The 25387-nt window shown below is 41.4% G+C and overlaps 1 protein-coding gene across 2 annotated transcripts in view; it reads left to right on the forward strand.

The window, feature by feature from the left end:
* The first annotated feature begins 8482 nt into the window (after positions 1-8482).
* Positions 8483-25387, forward strand: part of kirrel3l (kirre like nephrin family adhesion molecule 3, like) — a 58965-nt gene continuing 42060 nt past the window's right edge. For both annotated transcript variants that reach the window (XM_057834435.1, XM_057834436.1), the window contains exon 1: positions 8483-8949. In XM_057834435.1, the coding sequence (XP_057690418.1) occupies positions 8910-8949 (40 nt within the window). In that variant the 5' untranslated portion in view covers positions 8483-8909. The remainder of the gene's footprint in view (positions 8950-25387) is intronic.

A 25387-nucleotide genomic window follows, 5' to 3' on the forward strand; every position in this document is an offset into this window, starting at 1 on the left:
TTGACTGAGCGTCGCGTCAACACATGGTGATATGACGCAAATGGACTGTGATTGGTCCGCTCAGACTGTTGTTTCCTGTTCAGCAAGAAATCCCTGCCATTTACAAACATTCTTGCGCTAGACTCAAAAATGGACCAAGCCGACAAGAGGATCGTCGAAGACGTCCGCAAGTATGACCACCTGCACAATGTTTCGTCAAGGTATTATAAAGATTGCCGTTTTATCTCCGTTGGCATTGTTGTGTAACCGGAAGAAAACTAGAGGGAGTTGAAAAGAGTCCCCCAAAACCGTACAAACACGACTCCACAACCCTCTAGTGGCTTGGTGGTGAATTACGGAGCAACGCGTTCCCTTGCCGCAGAACTATCGAATGCTCATTGACACTATTGTCGCTACGCCGTCACCGCAACGCAGAAGCATAACTCAGGCTTTATGCTACCTTACGTGCTACTCAGAAAGGTCGGTTGGCGCAGTGTAAATACTGAACCTTTTCAACAAGTCATTTGCAAGTGTTGTTGTGAGGTAGCTCTCCAACCGGACCCTGGTCCTCTTGGTCTAATGTGAAAGTGCCTTAATGTCGAGTATGTTCTCAGACAGTGGTTTTCAGACATTTAACACCTAGGCAACCTAAAATTTATATCTAGCTCTTCACCATTATGGCTAACACAGGATCAGCGTAGAACTGAGTATTCCACAAAAACAAGACAAAAGAGAATAACATATTAAATAATACTGGAAGCCATAGGCAGAGTTTGGCTTTTGGGGCAGGGGTGGCACAAGGTGTTGATGACCCCGAAACGCAGTGTCAGCAACAAAATTAACTTATAAGAATTTTTATAATAACAAGTTGAAAATGAGCGTTTGTTTTGTCCCCCATTATTCTTGGGAATTCTAAATCAGGGTGCTGGCAGGACAGCTATACTTTTCACCAAGATTATCATCCATTGAATATGGTACGCCCACCGGTGTCGTGCCAATGTAGTTACCTCAGTCAAAAATTGTATCCCCTGGACGGAGCCATATAGAGGTATATTTCTGTCTTGTATCATTATTCGATCACAAAAATGCTTCAATCAAAACAAAAAGTTGCTTCAATCAAAATATATATTTTTGATTGAAGCAACTTTTTTGATTGAAGTAATGTTGTTTTGTGTCACATAGCCACATTTTGGCTAGGACATTTGTGTCTTTATTATTCAATCAAAAAATTAAGTTGCTTAATACAAAATGAAATATTTTCAAAAGAAAAGTCACTTCAATCAAAAAAAAAAAAGAAAACATTTCCATCATTAAAAAAAAAAAAAAAAAAAAAAAAAAAAAAGTCTTTGAATGCGAAAAAGTACCATTTGAACACCTACTTTTTCATTTAAAAAGTTTGATTTTAGCAATCCTTTTTGTGTTTGGGCCATATTATGGGTAGGACATTTGTGTCTAAAATCATTCAATCCCCCAAAAAGTTGCTTCAATCATTTGAAAAATATAATTGCCCTCTCCTATTTTTATATACAGTATATACTTAAAGTCAATTACATGCAATGACACTTTTCAGCCACCAAGGGGGCCTGGGCCACCTGGCCCCCTTTTAAACTCTGCTTATGCTGGAAGCTACTGCATAATCTAGCACAGTGAGCAAACTAACACTGCTCGTGAAAAACAAGAAATAAAGCATAATTTACATGGAAAACTTAAGTTCAACCAAAGGCAGCCATTCATTTACAGACCACTTGAGGACGTGCTAGAGAACACAATTTAGAAATCAGTATTCAATCACATCTTTTTTCAAAATAACTTCAAAATAAATTCAGAATGTAAAGAATGTGTCTAGATATGCGCATTATGATTGAAAGTCATGCTGAATGTTCCCACCCAGCTCAAGGTTTTCAATCTAAACAAAAGCACATTCCTTGACTTGAGGCTCATTCGCTTTCCTTCTAAAAGAAAAATATCTTCTTTAGCTCGCCGAGATAACAAGGTTGATTTATTCAGTTTCATATTCGTTTAAACTAAACACAAGGCTACTCGCCACCTAATAACGCTAAAAGAGGGAGCAAGAAGTGTGAATTTAAAGCCCAGCATGACGGACATCATCTTTTTTAATTGACCTGGGGTCATCATAATATTTTCTTAAATTATTCTCATGTCCTTATGAATCCAATTTCCATATATTGCCACTTCATGCCTTATTTATGACTTCCTTACGATTACCATGCAGACGACATCCAAACTGTCACCCCTTTCTCCACTGAACAGTTTAGTAAATATCAAACCCTATCTATTATTAATAAACCCACTGCTGAAATTCCCCCTTTTCTTCATCAATTATTCACGCAGTCAAAAGCTTGGGGAGTATGGGCGCCCTCCATTTGATGCTGCGGTGGCCAGTGTAATTAAGACTCACATTGGTGTATATCATCTGCCCTCATCCACCGGTCCATCTGTGTGACATCATACATGTCAATAGAATGCATCAAGCCTGCTGACAGACTCCACACAAAGGATGTTGATTTTATTAGGCCAGCACAACTGGTGAAGACACCCCACTGTTTTTTACTGCTCACCCAACACCCCACCCTCGCCGTCTTACCTCTAGTCAATCATTGATAGATTCACACGCAAACACTAGGTCCCACACACACACGCGATTTGTGTTAATCTCCTACCTGCGAGCACCAACATGCGAGCTGGATGGCTTTGTGATGTTTGTAAAAATAGCACAATTGTGTGGAATCCTGCACAAACACACATTGATACACACGCAGGCTCATCCATGTGCTCCCTTGCAATAACCTCAGTTGGCTTCCCGGCTGTGCAAGCTGTTTCTCCCATCAACATGTGTTTACTAGCAGGGGACCCTTATGTTTGCATTAGTGAGAGAAGATAAACAGAAAAGGGCTGCCCTGGAGTTGAAAGACTACTGTGGTTTTTGGGAGGCTCGGGCAAAAAATGCTAATGGGGATGTGGACTGTCCAAAAGCAGAAAATTTAATCCACACATCTTATACAAATCGTGAGTGTGTCCACTTTGATTAATTTTTCACAAACCTTTAGCGTTCTCACCACCTGGTAGTGTTAACTAGGTGCATGTGTGCTGCCTGTGTGTAAATGGGGGGTATGTGTCGAAGCTAAATAAAGGTTGCTGGCCGGGTACAATACACACACGTGTTGATTACTTAAGCAGGATGATTGCCAAGCCTATTATTTTTGCTTAATCAATAGATCCTTGAATAACTAATGAAGGAGATGAAAGGGTGCGTCTATTAACAGCCACAGGCGAGTGATAGACTGCATTGTTTTCATCTCAATAAAAGGTCTTTGCTTTTGTTGAAATATGATAACGATTCTCTTCTCTTTGTGTGAGCTCACCACATGACAATGGGCTCACTTGAGATCAAACTGCTCCTGGAATACGGTCCATTTTCCTTCCACTTGCAAAGAAATATTGCACACACAAAAAAGACACTCTTTTACTGAAGCCATTTACTTTGACAGACAAAGTGAAAATTCTGAGCACAGCTGTTATCTTATGTCTATAAAGTAAAAACAACCTTCTGTTTCTTTCAGTAAATTTAAATGTTGAATTTAGATGAAAGTGTCGAGGCTGTATCTCAATTAAAAGATACTGTAAAGTAAAACTGCATTTTAATGGAAACCAATGAGTTAAAATCACATCTTATATAACCAGAGGTGGGTAGAGTAGTCAAAACTTTTACTCAAGTAAGAGGAACATTACTTCAAAATAAAATTACTCAAGTGAAAGTTTTAAACAATAGTATTTTGTTCACTCAACACACTTATTTATATGAACTGTTGTTATAATGATACTGTACAATAACCCATTACATAACCGCATTAAGCCAAAGAAATACAAAAATAAAAAAGAGAGAGAAAAGAAATAAAGTATTATTCTTCCAAAGAGCACCAGTGCCCTCTAGCGGAGAAAACAGTTCCTAGTTTGAATAGTGAATACTTACTTCATGGTTACTATTATGAAATTTAAAAGGATTATATCTCCGGTTTTCGCCGGTCAACCGGTGCCAAATAAAAAATGAGAGAGGGGTTTAAATTTGCACTTTCGAGTCACGTTGAGGGCAGCGCTCTATGTCAAATACTTCATTTTTTATGGTGCTTTAAACACGCCACGTGGTTGAACAGGCTGGCATTATCATAGAACGGCAAGCTTGAGTCTGATTGGTGTAATGGAGTCATGTAATAATTGTTGCGACGTCTCATTGGTGAAATTGGTAGAGCTACTCTTGGCATCACTGGCAAAAAAATAATAACTCTTTATATGTAGAATAAAGAGGAAAAATGTAACGACTCTTGTGTAGCCCAAAGTAGCGAAGTAAGAGTAGCATTTTTTCTTCACAAATCTACTCAAGTAAAAGTAAAAAGTATGGCTTTGTAAAACTACTCTCAGAAGTACAATTTTCCCCAAAAGTTACTCAAGAAAACACCTTGCAGGATGGTATTGGAACTTTAGAAGAATATTAAGAGTGTTTACTATGGTGTTATATACTGAGGTAGGTAGAAACTTATTACATGTACTCTTTTACATTTACAGTGTATCACAAAAGTGAGTACACCCTTCGCATTTCTGCAGATATTTAAGTATATCTTTTTTCATGGGACAACATGAAAAAAGCCAGCAAACAGTTTGCTGAAGACATGTCAAGCACATGGATTACTGGAACAATGTCCTATGGTCTGATGAGATGGGCAGGCTTTCTTGTGTACCGTCTCCAGAAGAGGCTTCCCCCTGGGATGACAGCCATGCACACCAATTTGATGTAGAGTATGGCGTATGATCTGAGCACTAACAGGCTGACCCCCCCCCCCCCCTCCACACACACACACCTCTTTAATCTCTGCAGCAATGCTGACAGCACTCCTGTAACGAGTCACATGACATTTTGGAGGGAAAATGACAAGCAGTACTCAATTTGGACATTTAGGGATGTAAGTTTTTTCAAAAGGGTGTACTCACTTTTGTTGCCAGGGGTTTAGATATTAATGGCTATATTTTGAGTTATTTCGAGGGTAAAATTAAATTAACTCTATTATATAAGCTCCACACAGACTACTTTTCACTGTGCCAAATTGTCATTTTGTCAGTGTTGTCCCACGAAAAGATATACCTAAATATATGCAGAAATGCGAGGGGTGTACTCACTTTTATGATACACTGTAAATGTAACAGAGTACATGTAATGTGTTTCTACCTACCTCAGTATATAACACCATAGTAAACACTCTTAATATTCTTCTAAAGTTCCAATACCATCCTGCAAGTTGTTTTCCGCAACACTCCAACTCAAGACAGTAGGTTTTCTTGCTTCTTTTGGCACGCATGTAACTATTGAGAATTCGGATAAACGCAATTACTGCGACCTAATTTTCTATTGTCCGGACCAGAATTGTTCCTGCATAAGCGTTTGTGGCCACAACTGCTCTGTCTACAGATCTGAAGACCCTCTGGTTTTAGAGTGTCAAGGGATACAGGTATGTTGGAGTAAGAATCTACTACTACTCCGCAAATGCTTGTCTTTATGTTTCTGTTGTTGTTGTTGTTTTGTTTTGTTTTTTGTCTCGTATGGCTTGTTGGCTACACTAAGACAAAAATGCATGTTGTAAATGAGGGGTGCTCAAAATATTTTGCTCTAAGATCTACTTTTTAAGGAAACAACCTCCTGTGATCTACCTTTTTTTGGGAGGGGGGGGGGGGGCTCGAAAGCACAAGCTTATGTCTATTTGTTTTATTCAATACAGTTCCACTTCATTTGAGATATAGCGTCGTATAGCGCCTACAAACCCTTAAGGTCCGGAGCTTTTTTTTTGTCCTATACTTTTTTTTTTTTTTTTTTTCTTAAATGCTGAAATCTACCCAAAATAGATTTGTGATCGACTGGTGGATCGCGATCGGCATAATGAGCACCCCTGTTGCAATTTGTTTTTCTAATACGGTACAGAGTTTTACGGAGTCTCTGCTTGTAACATGTAGACAAACACAAAAACGTAATGAACAAAACTTAAAATAAAACTTGGGTTAACGTAAGTGAGGAAAAACATAGTTTGAAATTTGAACTGATCCAACATCGACCAGCATTTCTGGACATATTTTGTTTGACCTTGCAAAGTTGCCAATGTGCTATATGTTTTTTACTGTAGTTTGTAACTTAGTCATGCTGAGAGACATTTCCCACTTGAAGGATCAGTACAACAGATTTTTATTTTCAATTAAAGAGCACTATTATCTTTGTTAAAGCGGCATTCAGGCTGATCTCATTAGGGATGTTATGATCTGAGGAGATACAGATTTCGATCTAGAAGGATAGAAACACTTCATTTTCCTTTGATGGAAATAAAGGGGGTTGGCAAATTTGCTTCACAGTTCTGAAGTTGAGGGTTTGGATCTGAGATAGATCTTATTTCTATTGATTGTTTGATTAACTGATATCACCGAAACATAATTCACTGCAGTTCTGCCAGTTAAAGCAACACTTGGTAGGTTTCATTTTTGGTCGATTTTAGCGATGCCGGTGGACAAAAGCGGTAGTGTTTTGCCTTAAGGAAGACTGTGTTTTCCATGAGGACCAGCGCTGCATTTCCCATGAGGACCAGCGCATAACCGTAGTGTTGTAAAATCATCAGTCGATCAAAAATCAATCTCTCGGTTGCCTTCATATGGATTAAACAACATTTCTATTTCCAGTGACTATGTGAAGGATGAAAAGAAATAGGGTAATAAATCCAGTTGTGGCGAAACAATATCCTATGACGGTTAGCAACCCCGTGGCTTAGTGTGGCTAAACCTCCCCACCCTCTCCCGAACTTGTCAAAGCAAACGAGTTCGGTTGGGGCGGGAGGGGGGTGTTCACGCTAGCGAGTGAAAGCCGGGCGAATGTTTATTCTATCCCGGTGGCCTTCCTTTTTTTCCTCCTCAGACAAAACTTTTTGTCTTTTTTGTTGGTCTGCCAACTTTACATAATTTGCAGGAAAGCGTTCGCACTGACTTCCGTCTTTATAATGAATGGGGGAAGTGACATATGCCATAAAGCAGGCAGCATGTTTGGAGGGTTTTTTTTCTGCTTTAGGGTTCCTACCACAAGTTTTAATTAGTGTCGGTGAAAGTGACCCTAATATATATTGTAGATATCCTTCAAGATATAAAAGAGTTGTCATCCAACTAAGTGTCACTCAACATCAGAGGTGGGTATATATAGGAACGGGTTACATGTACTCTTTTACATTTACTTGAGTAACATTTTGAGAAAAATTTACTTCTAAGAGTATTTTTACAAAGCTATACTTTTAACTTTTACTTAAGTAGATTTGTCAAGAAAAAAACACTACTCTTACTCCGCTACTTTGGGCTACACAAGAGTCGTCACATTTTTCCTCTTTATTCTAAATTTTAGATTTTTTTTTTCCAGCGATGCAAAGAGTAGAGACGTGCCTGGTGTATTACCTGGGTAGCTCTACCGATTTCACCAATGAGATGTCATAACATTAAACACATTACTCTATTATACCAATCAGATGCAAGCTCTATCTTCACACCAACCTGTTCAATCATGTGATGTCTTTAAAGCAACGTAAAAAATTAAGTATTTGATATAAGAGCTGCCCTCAACATGACTCGAAAGCGTGGATTTTAACCTCTCTCCCAGTTTTTATTTGGGACTGATTGACCACGGAAAAATGGAGATATGACCCTTTTAATTTCAAATGAGTAATTATGAAGGAGCTTTTCACTATTTAAACTCGGAACTATTTTCTCCACCAGAGGACAGTCGTGCTCTTTTGACGAATAATGCTTCATTTTTGTAATATTATTTCTGTCGTCGGAATTCAGTGATTTTTTTTTGGGGGGGGGCGGGTATTTCTTGGTCTTAATGTACAATATTCTATATAGATAACTTAGTGCTCGGAAAAAAATACCATTGTTTTTAAAAAAAAAAATCATCTAACAATAATATAAGCAGTTACTCACAATGTTACTCATTACTTGAGTAATCTTTTTTACTTGTACTTGAGTACATTTTTTGGATGACCACTTTTACTTGAGTAATTTTTTTGATGTAACGCTACTCTTATTTGAGTACAAATTTTGGCTACTTTACACTCCTCCGGTCAACATATTATCACAGATGTTATGAAGATATTTCATAAAGGTTGAAAAGTTATCTCGTGTTGCTTTTAAATCTATTAGATAGATATTAGATTAGCAAATGAGAAGAGCAGAGAGTATTTGCCCTTTGATTATGATGGAACCGTTAAGGTCTCAGCGTCTGCACAGTAAAATGTTTGTTAAACACACATTTAACTCAGAATAACTGTTTGAAATGAAGCCCTCCCCTTGACGGCAGCTCAACCAATAAGGGACCCCAAAAAGCAGTGGAGGTGGTGAGGGGGGGTAGCCCACCCGCCCCTACGGCATGCGTGAGGCAGGGGGCTCCACACAGTCAGCTTGGTGCCAAATGTGGTGTAAGCCCCCAATAGAGGAGTATCAGTGCGCGTCTCCCGTTGGCAAGAAGCAGAGAGGAGTGCGCGAGTCCATCCATACACCACAGTGAGAGAGTCACTCGCGCGGAGGAAGAGGAGGTGGAGGAGGAGAGAGGCATGCAACTTCAGCCGGCTCCATCATCACGAACGCCCACAGTCCAGGAGGAGAGAGCGCAGCAGTGAACAAGTGGAACCTTGCTTCCAGCCTTTTGATTGTGACGGGAGGAAAGTTATCCAGAGTGGAAAACATGCATCTCTGACTAGATATCCACCAAGAGTTGGGACATATTCACAGTCAGCGGATAATATCACGAGGGTGCGTGCGAGTCAGTGAGTGGACCACAAGCTGCCCCGCTTGTAACAGACGGAGCAGGCGTTTTTCCACGCTGCCACGGGAGGACAATTACAATGACCGTGCTTTACCTCATCTTTTGCCTTATGGCTTCAGGTAAGCCCCCTCTTGATCTGTTCCCTGCATGTTATAGTGCGTCTTAACGCGCGTCGCGCCAAACTCGCAGCCGGTGCGGCGCTCCGCTCCACGCAGGCAACTCAGCATCCACTGTAGGCAGTTTCATGTTATCCGTAGAATTACACATGCAATGAGTTGAGGGACGCGTGATTGCATCAGTGGGTCCCTCACTGTGGCGAGTGGCGTGGCAGTGAGTGGATTACACGCTTTTTGCTTGGGATTCTTGGCAAGACTTGGGGGGCTCGCGCTTGGATGCGGGGACATGCGAGGAAAAGTTGAGCAGAAATCACGTGTATGCCCCAACTAATTACTAAAAATGTAATACACTAATCAATAAGATAAAACATAAATGCGGATATAAATTGACCTGCATTTTTGAGTCACTGGTGTAATTAAATTCACTGGATGGATGCTGGGAAGCGAGTGTGCATTGAGGTTTACTGTTTGTGTCACTTAAAATATTGATTTTAAAAAATACGTTTTTGTGTGTGTCAGGCAGGTTGATGAAGTTAAAGAAGCATTTCACATTTTCAAAGCAAACCTGCTTCACCCTGAACTTTCTCGACTTCCATGCATGATTTGGCTGTTGACGGACAACTTTAATAACTCGCATATGTCCTGATGCAAAAAATAGCTTGCGGTAATTAACACTGAGACTGTGACTTATCAGAATACTGCCAGAGCTGTTAACGAAGGATAACCCACACATACAGTACACGCACACGTACACACCCATATAGCCTACTATGGAATTGTATAAATGTGACATTTTGAGATTAAAAAAAAATAAAAAGGAATCACATGCCTCAGTTACAGGTTATTTAACAAATGGTTTTGTTTGCTTTAAAGCCGTTTGTTGAGACCACCTCTGCAGCACTAGCCCCCCCTTCAGTCCACATGGTTTCGTCATTAGGGGGATGAGGGAGGTAGGGGGAGTGGGAGGGGTTGATCGGATGCCAGCAGACCTTTGCTCTTTGACAGATGAGCAACAGCTGGATGAGAAGGAGGGAAAAGCGGTAGTCAGACAGTGGCATACCCCCCCCCACACACACACACACCTTCCAAATCCAGCACACACACTCACGCACACGCACTCCCCAATCATGAAAATGGTAGCAGCTGCCCTAATTAGAGTGTAAGACACCTTGGAGCTGTTATTCTTTTGGTTAAAGCTTTCACGCAAAGTCACTCCAACTCTCTCTTGTAGGAATACCTCCACTAAGGACACACAGTATTTGTTTGCAGGATAACACATGCACACACGAAGATTTGTATGGACATAAAAATAATAAGAAATAAGCCAGAATTTGTAATCACTTCTGTTAATTTGACATTTTTCTTGGTTGTGTTTTTAATATTTTTTCTGTTTTCTCTGCTGTGCCCTATGACTTTGGACACGAAGTGAGGAACTCCCTGGGCTGGTCATCATGAGCAGCCAACACATATGGCGCATACAAAGAACCATTCATAGTAACATTCACACTTCTGGACAATTTAGTGTTTAATTAGCCTAAGAAATGTTTTTTGAAAGTGAAACGAAAAAAGAAAACTCATGTGTGAAAACATACGAACTCTACAGAGAGGCCAGAGCAAAGATTTGAACCCCCAACCTCAGATCTTTGATGCATCTGAAAACCAATAATCGATAAACAATAATCTTTTAATTTTTTTTTCCAGAAGATCCTCAACATAAAAACTACTAAGGCTTTTCTAAAGAAAAAAGGGAGATATGGTAGAACGTGACATTATTACAATTTATTTGTGGGCGAGTCCTCTGCTGGCCGCCAAGCGGTTATCATAAGCGTGACCTTACTCTGTTTATAAGCCTCTGCAATTGGCTGTCAACCATTCCATAGTGTAGCCCGCCAAATGATGACGAGCGTTAAAGGAAATGGATTTACAATCTTTGACTCTGAATGCCATAATATAGGTCTCCATTTGTTGCTGTTTAGTTGCTGCCCTCTGTCTTCCTTAAAATAAATTTGAAGTAGAGTACAATTGAAGAAAAAAAAAAAAAAAAAAAGATTACCCCAATTTTAAACAATGGAAAAGTAACAGAGAAGGTGTGATTTGGTGCTGTTGGAATTTCAGTTGTTCATTTTCTTCACCATTTTTGTTGCATCACAATGTGTCCACAGCGCATGATTTCTCACAGCATGTATACAGTCTTGTTCCCCAATTGCAATTTACTTGGCCCGAAAGTCCCCGTTTGGTCCTCTGAGGAATAACATTGCACACCGCATCAGTATTCTGAGTAATCTGCGTGTGCTTCTTTCGAACCTTTTTTTTTTTTTTTTTGCATTAGGAAGCTAGTGTCTCATCGGGCTGAGTTCAAAGGCTGAGTGCTGAGATTACAAGTTCCTCCTGCTTCCTCTTTAAGTTGTGTCACCACTCCATGGTGCAACACCAAGGGGGATAAAATCACCTTATTCTTTCCCTGAAGTATTTATTTCCTCACTCCACCTGATTGGTGAACGTGTGACAACAGGTCTTAGGGACGTGCAAGTGCATCCGCTTAATGAGCCCACACGCACCTATGGTAGAAGACTTTAGCAGGCTCAGCTCCCTCCTTGCCCATTACTAGAGATTTGTCTCATCTCTGTGCAGCACAGACATGTTTGTGGGCCCTGTGACAGCCTGGCCCCCAACAGGGTGGTTTTAAGAAAGTGCATATTTCATGAGCTATGCTTCTTTGAATTATTGTAGAGGGGGTTGGGGGTCATGGTGGGTAGAGAAGAGAAGGAAGAGAGTCTTGTTGCAGGCATAAGGCTTAGATGTGTCACCAGTGTCCTAATGATTGCACACGGCGGAAAAGCATTGGGGACAAGCGGCGGAGCATCGTTAACCTTTTCTGCCTCATGTCGAACACACTCACTCATCGTTCCTCTAAACATCCCACGCTATCGCCACCCGCTACTCATACTCATTTTATTTCTATAGCTTTTAGTAGTATAAAGTTTGCTGGCTGGAATTTCAGCCAGCCGGCTTTGGACACGAGTTGCATAGTGCCGATCCAGCAGAATCTGGATCCAGCTGACTCTTGGAGAGGAGTGTCTTGCATTATTTAAGAGACAGAGTCATGGCTAAGATGCATTTTAGCTTACTTTGACTTCCTGTCTATCTGCGTATTGGTTTTTACTCTTGCAAAGTTGTATTTAACAGTATATTTTGATTATTCACATTCACTTGAAGGTGTAAAAAATCAGTTGAATAAATCTTTCTGTCTGTCTACATATCTGTATCTATCTTATAGGCTAGGCTCATACTACAGGTCTAAATGCACAATTCCGATTTATTGTCATATCTGATTTTTTAGCGTCTCCGTTCAGACTGCCTTTGTCCATTGAGCCTGTTTAAGTATTACCATGCGCACTAATTCGCAGTCTGACATGCGCTGAGCAAACTGATCCGCATGCGTAGAAGCATCAAAACAAATAGCTACGCACTGTGTGCATGACGCACACACATAAGCCTCATTTATGTGTATGCGTCAGTTTACTTGGCCAAGTAAGCAATACTGAAATATTGCTCATTTGGCGCACAGTGAGAAACCGAGCATTATCAGGCTTATCCTTTTCTTCATTATAGTTTTTAATGACTTCGGTCAAGCCCGCCTCCTGCGTAGTAAAAGCCGAGTTCATGCGAGGCGCTAACGCTAATGAACAGCTACATCGCTGCTGTCTTGCGTGCTGCTCTTGCTCTTTACTGACATAATTGCTGCGTGAATTCCGATTTGGGAGACGTGACAGTTCAGACCGCCGCCACATCCTGAAAAAATGTGGCCCAGATTGGATTTAAACCACAAACGAAAGTGACTCAGATTGGATTTGAAATGGTCCACTTCTATGCGACTTGTCCCATTCAGACCGTCAGTTCTGTTAATGACTCACCTGAGTCGGAAAAATATGAAAAAATTGGATTCGTGCATTACGACCGGCAGTATGAACCTAGCTATAGTTAGTTACCTACCTACCTATTGAAGTCAGTATACGTCTTGTCTAATGTAATCAAATGGAGTTGTTTTCATAGAAACTGCTGATAGTTAGTTTTGCCTCAGATTATCATGGACTTTTAACCGCCAACCAGCAAGGCTCATGACCTATTTTGTAAGATGAGTTAATCACCAAACAGACACACCTCCTCTTAAGTACAATATAAGCAATGCCGAGCTCTCTGTTCGGTGTGCATTTCTCTACACAGCTTTGTTCTGTCATTGAATGCACCCAGAAATGTCTGAAATTAAAACTGTGCAGTAATGATCTCTTGCCTCCAGTCTTTTACTTTGCAATCCAGTCCAGCCGTCTCACCTGAATTGAAAATGAACACGCGGAGGACCTGAAAGACTGCCTCCAACACTACCTACCTACCTACAGTTGTGGTCAAAAGTTTACATACACCACTTGTGAAGAACATAATGTCATGGCTCTCTTGAGTTTCCAGTTATTTCTACAACTCTGATTTTTCTCTGATAGAGTGATTAGAACTGATACTTCTGTGTCACAAAAAACATTCATGAAGTTTGGTTCTTTTATGACTTTATTATGGGTGAACAGAAAAAAAGTGATCAAATCTGCTGGGTCTAAAATATACATACAGCAGCGCTAATATTTGGTAACATGTCCCTTGGCCATTTTCACTTCAATTAGGCGCTTTTGGTAGCCATCCACAAGCTTCTGGCAAGCTTCTGGTTGACCGTGGTCTTTGACCACTCCTCTTGACAGAATTGGTGCAGTTCAGTTAAATTTGATAGCTTTCTGAAATGGACTTGTTTCTTCAGCATTGTCCACAAGTTCTCAATGGGGTTTAAGTCAGGACTTTGGGAAGGCCATTCGAAAACCTTAATTCTAGCTTGATTTAGTCATTCCATTACTACTTTTGATGTGTATTTGGGGTCATTGTCCTGTTGGAACACCCAACTGCGCCCAAGACCCAATCTTCGGGCTGATGATGTTAGGTTATCTTGAAGAAAAAGCCCCACAGCATAATACTACCACCAACGTGCTTGACGGTAGGCATGGTGTACTTGGGGTTAAAGGCCTCACCTTTTCTCCTCCAAACATATTGCTGGGCATTGTGGCCAAACAGCTCGATTTTTGTTTCGTCTGACCACAGAACTTTCCTCCAGAAGGTCTTATCTTTGTCCATGTGATCAGCAGCAAACTTCAGTCGAGCCTTAAGGTGCCGCTTTTGGAGCAAGGGCTTCCTTCTTGCACGGCAGCCTCTCAGTCCATGGCAGTGACAAAACAGTGCCATGCACTTTATACTTACAAACAATTGTTTGCACTGTTGCTCTTGGGACCTGCAGCTGCTTTGAAATGGCTCCAAGTGACTTTCCTGACTTGTACAAGTCAATGATTCGCTTTTTCAGATCCATGTATGTTTATTTTTGACCCAGCAGATTTGATCACTTTTTCTGTTAACCCATAATAAAGTCATAAAAGAGCCAAACTTCATGAATGTTTTTTGTGACAAAGAAGTATCTGTTCCAATCACTCTATCGGAGAAAAATCAGAGTTGTACTAATAACTGGAAACTCAAGAGAGCCATGACATTATGTTCTTCACAAGTGTATGTAAACTTTTGACCACAACTGTACCTACCTACAGCCATAGGTCATTTATAGGCCAGATATCTTTTAAAAAGTGAAATTTAATCCAAATTAAACCACACTTAAAACCAAGCCCAGAAAAGGATGCACACAGCATAAACCCACAAAGCTGGACAGTGGAAGACCTCTTCAAGTCACTAGTGCACCATATTTAAAAGGAATGCAAAGCTGACTTCACGCCCTATTTCAAATGTCCATTTCAGCAGAGAATACTTTTTGAGAAACCAGGGCTTCTTCAAAGCACTCTAATTTACTCATATTTCCGCTAAACACTCATTTTAAGCAGGCGGAACACACAAACAAACAGTAATGAATGACCAAGCTGTTAAACAATGGCCGACTTGCTTTCTCCTCATCCTGTAGACACGGTGCACACATTGCATTGTGATCCTTCATAAACAGCTCCTACACGTGTGCAAAGGAGAAAGGAAACAATGGCACTTCATAATGTCGCCTGCCTCTAATCAGCTTTGCCATGCGGGTAAACATAGATAAAGAACTTGGCAGTATGTCCCTGTGCATTGTTATCAGCTGTTAGCAAATTAGCTGGTCGTTTTGGCTGCTCTGACCCGACACAGGAAGCCAGGTAGCTAACTGTTGCTGGCACTTGTCCTCTCCGCCCCACCTGTCCTCTTTTGTCTTTATTTTCTCCTTGTGCACATCCTCACCTTGTCTCCCTCTGGGCCAGTCAGCACATCCGGGGAGGAAATGACAAAGAAACGGGACAATGGAAGGGAGCCGTGTCAGCTTCCTGCCTTTGCCTGGAGACATCTTCCCCGGTGACTCCACCTCAGGCTGGCTCGTCAGCGTGCGACACAAACTTGTTTACTCTTTCATTCTCCTTCACAAACACCGTAATGGAAAGAAGAGAGGGGGAGGACTGAGAATTAATTTTCTGCGCACGTCATTAAAACAGCACCTCGAGGGATGAAGTCACGTTTATACAGTAGAAGATATTTTGAGAAGTTCCTTGCTTTTACCTCCCCTTCTGAAACACACGCACACAGTTGCTTCCTAATTTAAGAGGTATACTTCAATATACAATTGAATGATAATAAAGTAAAAGATTCATTTTTATCCTTCGATCAGAGAAGACAAGAATTTCATAACTGGAGCCAACCAGAACATCGAACTGTGTCTAGTTCAGCGCTGCAATATATTTTATCTGGTGTTCCTTCACCTTGTATCAAACATAGCTCTGCTGTAGGAGGATTACTGTATGGGGGAAACTAATCTCAGGTAGAAATACATTTGCCATTTTTTGTCCGGCAAAGAAAGGAATACATTTAGTCGCCATCTCCAAACAAGAAATGATCTGAAATGTTCTATAGGATGCTCTGGGCTGATTACATACGCTCATTCTTCACAAATGACTCACTATGAACTCACCGACGCATGGCCGCATGTAGTCACTAGGGTCAAGGATACACAATGTGATGGTAAGTTGACATGAGTGTGAGGCATCTTCAGGGCTTTGTGCCCTTTCTGGAATGATTAGTCAAAGTCCAATTGTCTAATTAATGATGCTCCAAGACCAAGAGATGTCATCTTTACAAACTACACATACTGTATGAGGAAAAATCTTTCTGATGCCATTTGTATAGTTTGTCACAGTAACATAACTTGTTTTCGCTCCTAAAAAAATGTTTTGGTTGGCAGTGTTATAAAATAGGTTGAGTGTGATACAGTGGGGCAAATAAGTATTTAGTCAACCACTAATTGTGCAAGTTCTCCCTCTTGAAAATATGAGACAGGCATGAAATTGTCAACATGGGTAAACCTCAATCATGAGAGACAGAATGTGAAAAAAAAAACAGAAAATCACATTGTTTGATTTTTAAAGAATTTTATTTCCAAATCATGGTGGAAAACAAGTATTTGGTCAATACCAAAAGTCCATCTCAATACTTTGTTATGTACCCTTTGTTGGCAATAACGGAGGCCAAACGTTTTCTGCAACTCTTCACAAGCTTTTCACACACTGTTGTTGGTATTTTGGCCCATTCGTCATTGCAGATCTCCTCTAGAGCAGTGATGTTTTGGGGCTGTCGTTGGGCAACACGGACTTTCAATTCCCTCCACAGATTTTCTATGGGGTTGAGATCTGGAGACTGGCTAGGCCACTTCAGGACCTTGAAATGCTTCTTCCGAAGCCACTCCTTTGTTGCCCTGGCTGTGTGTTTGGGATCATTGTCATGCTGAAAGACCCAGCCACGTCTCATCTTCAATGCCCTTGCTGATGGAAGGAGATTTTCACTCAAAATCTCTTGATACATGGCCCCATTCATTCTTTCCTTTATACAGATCAGTCGTCCTGGTCCCTTTGCAGAAAAACAGCCCCAAAGCATGACGTTTCCACCCCCATGCTTCGCAGTGGGTATGGTGTTTTTCGGATGCAATTCAGTATTCTTTTTCCTCCAAACACGAGAACCTGTGTTTCTACCAAAAAGTTCTATTTTGGTTTCATCTGACCATAACACTTTCTCACAGTCCTCTTCTGGATCATCCAAATGCTCTCTAGCGAACCGTAGGTGGGCCTGGACATGTACTGGCTTCAGATGGGACACACGTCTGGCAGTGCAGGATTTGAGTCCCTGGCGGCGCATTGTGTTACTGATAGTAGCATTTGTTACTGTGTTCCCAGCTCTCTGTAGGTCATTCACTAGGTCCCCCCGTGTGGTTCTGGGATTTTTGCTCACCGTTCTTGTTATCATTTTGACGCCACGAGGTGAGATCTTGCATGGAGCCCCAGCTCGAGGGAGATTATCAGTGGTCTTGTATGTCTTCCATTTTCTAATAATTGCTCCCACAGTTGATTTCTTTACGCCAAGCGTTTTACCTATTGCAGATTCAGTCTTCCCAGCCTGGTGCAGGTCTACAATTTTGTCTCTGGTGTCCTTCGACAGCTCTTTGGTCTTGGCCATAGTGGAGTTTGGAGTGTGACTGACTGAGTTGTGGACAGCTGTCTTTTATACCAATCTAGCCTTGTTAGACCTAGTTAGAAGAAGTTAGACTTCTTTGACAGCCAGAAATCTTGCTTGTTTGTAGTTGACCAAATACTTATTTTCCACTCTAATTAGGAAATAAATTCTTTAAAAAAATCAAACAATGTGATTTCCTGTTTTTTTCCACATTCTGTCTCTCATGGTTGAAGTTTACCCATGTTGACAATTACAGGCCTCACTAATCTTTTCAAGTAGGAGAACTTGCACAATTGGTGGTTGACTAAATACTTATTTGCCCCACTGTACATGAAATTTAGGGAGATGTTTGAAACTGAAGTAAGCACATGAGATTGCTTTGAAACTCATCAGTGGACAACAAAAGCTATCCCTTTGCAAATAAAGTTGGACTCTGGTATTTATTGGAGCAAGCTACTTTAAAGTCGGATTGTAAGGTTCAGTCATGGTAATCTAATCTTGTTGTATAAAGATTTTGGATTGTCTGTCTTGTGTTTGTTAAAAAAAAAAAAACTGGATGAAGGCTCATATGCTTATATTTCTTTCCAGCTCTGCTGATTTTTTTCTCGCCTCAGGAGGTCCGAGAAAGATGGCAGCCAATTTGCTATCAACTGAGGGATGTCAATCAAAGTGTATTGATTTGGCTTTTAACTGCGACTCCCCCAATGGCAAAACATGTTAATGCTATTGAGCTGTGTAGAAACACGAGAATTGGCGCATGTGGGTGGTGGGTGAAGCTGGAGGAGAGAAAGGTGCGTCTCTCCTTCTCTCCCCTGCTGTTTGGCCGCAAAGAGCAATGTAAAAAAAAAAAAAAAACGCCATGGGCTCAGTGTGCAAGGGGGAGGGAGGCAGACAGAAAGAATGGGAAGGGGTCAAAAGGGATTTACTGCCAGGAGCTGAAAATTTCAGGTAATAGATATGCTTGAATTTGTGAAAAGCAAACCTGCTGCTTTTCTTTCTTTTCGGCATGGCAGAGGTGAAAGAAAACAACAAGGGTGTAACTTACCACATGCTCAGAAGAGGATTTATGGAAAGTTGATATTCCAGCACCTGTGGGCCAAACATTAGCTCTCATGTGTCTAGTTCGACATGTGCGAAGCGGCCTTGCGTGTACATATATATGTGTGGGAGATGCGTATTCATGTCGTGGGAGGTTTCTTCTGCCACATTCACGGGAAGCTACAGCAAGGAGGCCAGTAACAGTCGGATAAGTGCTTGCCAAGCTGGCTGAGGTGAACTTAACACCCCTGGTGGAATGAAGCAACCCAAACCATTGTTCCAGCACATTGCACCCGTCTGAATGAGGCATCCTACTTCTGCGTGGATCCCAGGGGGCTGGAAGGAGGAACGAAGCAGAGAAGGAGAGGGACTGATTGTTCCCTGCTCAGACTATCCACAGATGGGGCTATGGCACATGATGTTTGCTTTAGAAAGTCCCAGGCGTGTTCGATGAATGCACTGGAGGATAGAAGAGAAACGAATGCCAGTGGAGACAACAGCACAGGGAAGAAATAGCTGGACCAAGCTGTTTAGGACTATGATGACAGTACGAATACAGTGCCCGATAGAAGACAATGCATACAAGCAAAAGATAGTTGGACTGGAGTGGTCAAGCCTGCTACTATTTCCAAGCAGAGCCTTATAAAATGGAACATAATGATGAAGGGAGGGAGAGTAAGTGAGGAAAAGATGAGATACAGGGCTGCATCTATCATGGGCTTTGCTGCAGGAGCCATTTGTACCTATTGTTCTCCATAATTTGTTTTCTCAGAAGCTGCAAAGGGAGGGGCAAAGGGGAGAGACCGGGCTACGGCAGCCATTTATTTTTTGCACTAATTACAAAAGCAAGACAGCATAATTAGGCACACTGCTAAATAAAACAATAGGCAGCAAAGGAAATTCACACAGGGATATTTAGGAAGAACTTGCTGTGATAGACACAAACTTCTGTATTTTATATATTCAAGTGATCATGTTAAAAGAAGCCTAAAAAGGATGGGGAAAGTATCGAAGGTGAAAAGAGGGTAGCGGGCAATGAGAAAGATAAGATAGAAAAGCTCTCTTCTCACATTGCTCTTTGAGGTGCATACTGCCCAAGTGCAGGTGGAATTGTGCTTAATACACCAGGCAGACATGGGAAGAAAGGTTGATATTTTAAAGAATGAAAAAAGGACATGGAGATCTCCACACTGCTTCGTCATATCAAAGTGGTGTGACTTAAACAAATGTTTATCATGGTTTGTACGGAAGGGTCTCCTCGTATTGTCACAAGGTCCACCCAGCCCCATATTTGGCAAAACCATTTCATGGAAAACTAACTAAGGAGTCCTAACTCTCATACAATTGTGTTCTTTTGTAATTAACTCATTGGCTGCCGAATGATAACTGCCAGTCCTCGCAGTAAAAATGGCTGGGTCGTCTATCGCCGTCAAAAGGCGCAAATAGGTTAAAAATGTCATAGGTGTTTCACAGGGCTCAATCTTAGAGCCACATCTGGTCTTAGAGAAGGGGCGTCAAACCGATTCCACATAGGGCCACAGTGTGTCCTGGTCTTTGTTCCAACAGATCCAGCACAAATGTTCAATCAATGAGTTTTCTGCTAAAACAAACACCAACTGACTGCAATCAATTGTAAGACACCAGACTGGTGAAAGGCTGTCCTCCTGAGGGGTTTCAACCTTCAACAAAAAGCTGCACCCACTGCGGCCCTTTGAGGATCGGTTTGACATATGTGTCTTAGAGGGACAGAAAAACACCTAGTATAATGACCTTCATGTGAAAGACAGTTGCTCAAAGATATTTCAGTATGTAAATGACAATTTTTTAAATGAACGCAGCCATTTTGTGATATCAATATTACCCATGCGCAAAAAATAAATAAAATGCAGGTGCATGTGATAATGAGTATTGTGACATCACATGAAACGGCGGGCAATCTGGGATACTTGACTTTGATTGGCTAAAATCATACCAGCATTGATCAAATGACTTCCCCCATGTTGGGAGGCCCTTCTAACATAATAAAAATAAAATTCTGTGGTTTTATTGTCAATTCATTATTAACTCATTTGCTCCCAAAAACATATAAAGACGTTCTATTTTTAATTGCTTCAGTGTCCCAAAAACGTATTTATTCGTGTTTTGCGTTTTTTTGTTTTTTTTTTTGTTTTCCAAGAGGCATCTATAGGTTCCGATCTTTCTAAAATATAATGCACAAAGCTCAAAACCCATTTTAAAGCAATAAAACTGTCCACTGGAGGTCAGTAGCACATTTCGTAAGAACTCATATTGGGCCAAGAAAGGAAGTGAAGAAAAATAGGCAGGAAACGGAAGTTGGAGGGATCTTGTGAAGACACGTGAGAATTTGAGAAAAATGTGGCGAACGATCAAGAAAAAAAAGGCAAACGACACTGGAGGGGTGTTTTGAAAAGAAAACAAAACCATCGTCAAAGAAGGATTGAAAAAAATCTATCTTGATGAGACGGACAGTGACGTCCACAACAGCGTCAGGTTCCACACGCGTTCTGCGGAGCTCACGTTGCGTTACTCCTTAGCCCGAGGTTGTAACCAACGATGAAGATGATGAAAAATGTGAGACCGATCTTGATCCGGACTCATCAGATTAGCCACGGGAGCAGCCGAGAGCCTTCCCCGTTGTTATATGCACAAATGGTTCAACAGTTCAACAGTTTAGCTATGTGTAAATAAATTGTTACTTTGCGATAAAAAGCTCTATTTGTCTTGTTGTTTATCTTATTTTGTAAAAGGAAAACATTATTCAGATGTTTAGGATGTAACTAAAGCAAAAATTAGCTGTGTATAAGTCAAAGTTATGTTTGAAATGTATGCTTTCACAAAAGCTCAATTTCTCAATTTTTTCATCAGAAATTGGAAAATTGCTCAAACTAAGCTATTTTCTAATGCTGATTTCTAAAGAATGGAAAAAGATATGAATTAACTTTTTTTCTGCTGAAAGACGAGAGTCTAATCTTTCTTTTGGTGGGTTCCATGTTTATATAGAAATAGAACAGAATTTTCTGTGGGCCTTGCAAAATCAGTCAAAATCCAGTAAAATGGACGGGAGCGAAGGGTCTTGCTCCGGGGAAAATGGCTGGGAGTGAATGAGTTAAACACGATTTTTTTCCACTGGGATGCACATGATAAATGTCGTGTCTGTCCCTTTAAGCAAGTGAAAGGCATTCCACAGGGCTTAATCTTAGACCCCCTACGATAGTTAAACCATTTTCAAGTTTGTTGTAATATATTTGTCTACTGTACTGCCATCAATGACACTGGATGAGTTAATGTCGACTTGTGCCATGTTGTACTGAGTAGCCATGCAATGCGATTTTTGGAAATGTTTACCAAATTCTGCATTTTACCACCGCAGAGGAATTTCACTTGAGAGGTTCCACTGAAGAACTCTGTATTGTCTGCCTGCGGGCTAATGAACACGTAGAGGGCATTTCCATCTTATCTGTGTGTGGGTGTGTGTGTGAATGGAAGCGTACTGAACTTGTCAGTGGTCTTTTTGGGCGGTGATACATGGAAAGATAAATAAACCCCTAATGAAGGCTCTCAATCAGCAAGCAGTTAAACAGCTGACCAAGAGATTGAGGGGCAGCGAATCCTGATTGTTGGCTCATTCAAAGGGCTGGAAGGAGGCTCTTGATGCGTCACACTTTACATGAACCATTCACTGCGGTGCAGACCTCACCCTTTCTTTCTCTAAAGACCTCTTTTGATACACAACAGTAACTCCATCCAGCTCTCTGATTGTGTCGGGCAGTTCTTTAAAAGGCAATTTTGACCGGGTGCCTTTGTTTAACTCCCCAAAGCTGGGGCACAATGTATCTATTGTGCTCTTCAATTGGGTTTAAAAGGTTTATGTAGCAGTCATCAGGCATCTGATGTTTTGTTTAAAAGAAGAATAAACAGGGTGCTTCTTATAACTAGCCTGGACTCGTTTTTTGTGTGTGTGTACGGAGGGCGAGAGAAATCAATGGCTCGTTTCAACCTATTACAGCCATGACTGTTGTGGTAATGGTGTGGAAATGGGTAGCGGTCATGTGGATCTTTTATACCTCCAGGCTCGGATCACAAGTGAAGTTCAATTCATTCCCACTTGAATCGAGGCAGAAAAAAGTGTTCTCAAGAGCTTTGAAAAGACTCACATGATGATGACTAGAGAACACGTCGTGTTTTGTAAGTTTTGTAAAAAAAAAACGGATGGAACTGCCATTTTGCCAAAGGACAGACATTTTGTGACACTGATCTGAAGTTTTCCATTGCAAATAATGATTCCCTTTTGCAGCCTTTGCCTCTTTGATCCCAGGTAATATGTTAACAAGCAGTGGGTTCATGGAATACCCACAGCACTTGCCTGTGTATTCACAAAGAATTGAAGGAGACTATTTGCGTGTGTGTGTGTGTTTTCACACTAATTAATGAATTGCTTTGTATGCTTGCTGAGGTGACAGTAGCCTGTCTCTGGCGGGTTCTGTCTCCGCCACCCAGCACATACACAAACACACATTTGCGTCCCCGGCCCTAGGCCCACTCACACAATTAATGAAAGCAGTCTCATTAGTGCTTGCAGTTGTATATGCAAGAGGACTCTGGACCATTGTGAGAGCACCTAATCAGGGGACAGCTCAAAGGCTGAGGGCCTCTCTGCGCCAATGATAAAGTTCACATTTAAAAGGAAGCCAATGAGACCGCTGTTTAATTGGAAGAGAGGGAAATACCAAAAAGGGGTCCGTCTTACAAGGATGTTGGAGGTCAACTCTTCAGAGCAATGCAGAAACACAGACACTCACACATACACAGATACCTTTCCTCTGCCTGGCATAATTCAATCTCTTCCAGTATTTCCATCTTATTTCAACATCATCGCTCAAACAGAGATCTTGGACTGGCCGGTAGTGGAAAGAAGAAATAAAAGGCTTAGAAGAAGGAATGCAAATGGATCACTGAGGAGTGCCTTAATGAGAATCAGTTTGCCATTTTCTCAGGTCAGATGTGGAAACAGCTGGCAAATAGATGGAGAGAGAGGTAGTAGGGAGAGAAAAGGAAGCTAAATGAAGCCGTTCAACAAAGTGATGGGAGTTGTGCTGCTTACTTGATGTTTTGGGCTCTAACTTGTGTCCCACAGCACTTAACACTCCCCGAGCCATCTCTCCTGGCGGTTAATTAGAATCCAATAAGGTTGCCTCCTGTTGGTCATTGTTCCTCCAGTGTGTTTACCCTTTCCAGAGGCTCCATTCGCTGCTTAATCTGCCGAGAAGCTGAATGTCAATAGGTCAGGCCGAGACTCCAGAGCACAGAGAGGGCGGGAGGGAGCCAGTGAGCAAAGGGGGAAGGAGAAAGGATCAGGGATGGAGGAGAGGGGTCGTTTCTATTCTCCTTGCTATATTTTTCACCACTAACACATTATTGTTGTTGTTTATCCCCGCCATCCCAGCTTCTCCTCTACCTCGGCTATTTTTTCTTCCTCACTTCTAATCCGTCCTCTTGATTGTTCTAAGCTGCTTTCAGGCAGCCCCTGGGATGCTAGGGTGGGCAGTTGGAGACTGTTTTAATTAAGATTTAGGCAAGGACTCCCTTAAGAAGGGTGCTTTTAGTGCGGGACGGACAGAGCTAAGTGAACAAGTGAAGGTGAAGAGTAAAAAGCTCAAATCAGTAAATAGGAAACAGAAACATAAAAAAAAAGTTGTTGATGGACACAAAGGCATACAATTTACTCACACAAACAGGCAGGTGCCAAGGCGTCCAAGGGGCTAAGCCAAATTGGATTTTTTTTCTTCATCTGTAATCAAGCGGCACAATCTCTATGGATTGATCTCAACTTCCTGTGATTCATACCGAATCCCACGAGGGTAAATTGGATCAGTGTTAGCCAGCAGGCAAAGTGAGTTATCTTTACGCTCTCGATCTAATGATCGATCATCACACAAGATGGGCTAAGAAGCCGGCGATGTGTCATGATGTAGAGGCCCCACTGGAGGGCTCTCGCTTAAACTTGAATTTTGGAAAGACAGTGGAGAAAATGACTTGCATTATATTCTAAATGCCTTTGAATAAGGCCAGATATTCACGTCACGTCCCATTAGGCAAACCAGGCAATTGCCTAGGGCCCTCAGCCAGCAGGGGCCCCCAGAGGGCCAACAGATTTAGCACACGCAGCTTTACTGCACTGTCACAGCGACAAGTGTAGGGAGTGTTTCAATACCATGGTATCATTTGGCAGGTTATCTAATGATTCTGTTATCAAGCCCAATCAGCACTAACCATGTCACGTAGATCATAAATGTTTAAGTAAGTCCAATCAGCTATTAATACCACATGATTGTTTAACGAGTGACTCACCCAAGTACTCTCTGGAAAGTCCTTGCAGAGTTGTTTTACGTTGATTTTCTCAGGCCACCTCATTATTCATGTGAAATCATGTGAATTTTTTCCCCAAAAAGTCTATTAATGGGTCTATCCTATTCCTCGTCTAATACTCTATGAGAATAACATAACATATATGTATCTAAAATAATCTTAAACGATTTTACTAGCAATTTTTAATACTCCTTTTAGCAAGGTTCCTTGGGTATGCGTACGTTCCCATAGCAACCAGTCCTGTTATTGTCCTACGTCACAAGCGCTGCGTATTCTGGAAAGCGAGGCGTATGGTGCGCATTTTGAGCAGAGGACGGCCACCTGTTAAAATGTGTGCGTCCATGAACGAATGTAAGTACATGCATATGAGTCAGTGTAAAGTGCTTAGTTTCGCCACTTTTATGGCCAAGATGACCGCACGTGCATGCAGCGTGTACTCGCACCCCCCCACCTTTGTGTTCAT

The sequence above is a fragment of the Corythoichthys intestinalis genome, chromosome 4 (genome assembly GCF_030265065.1).
Source record: "Corythoichthys intestinalis isolate RoL2023-P3 chromosome 4, ASM3026506v1, whole genome shotgun sequence".
Lineage (NCBI taxonomy): Eukaryota > Metazoa > Chordata > Actinopteri > Syngnathiformes > Syngnathidae > Corythoichthys > Corythoichthys intestinalis.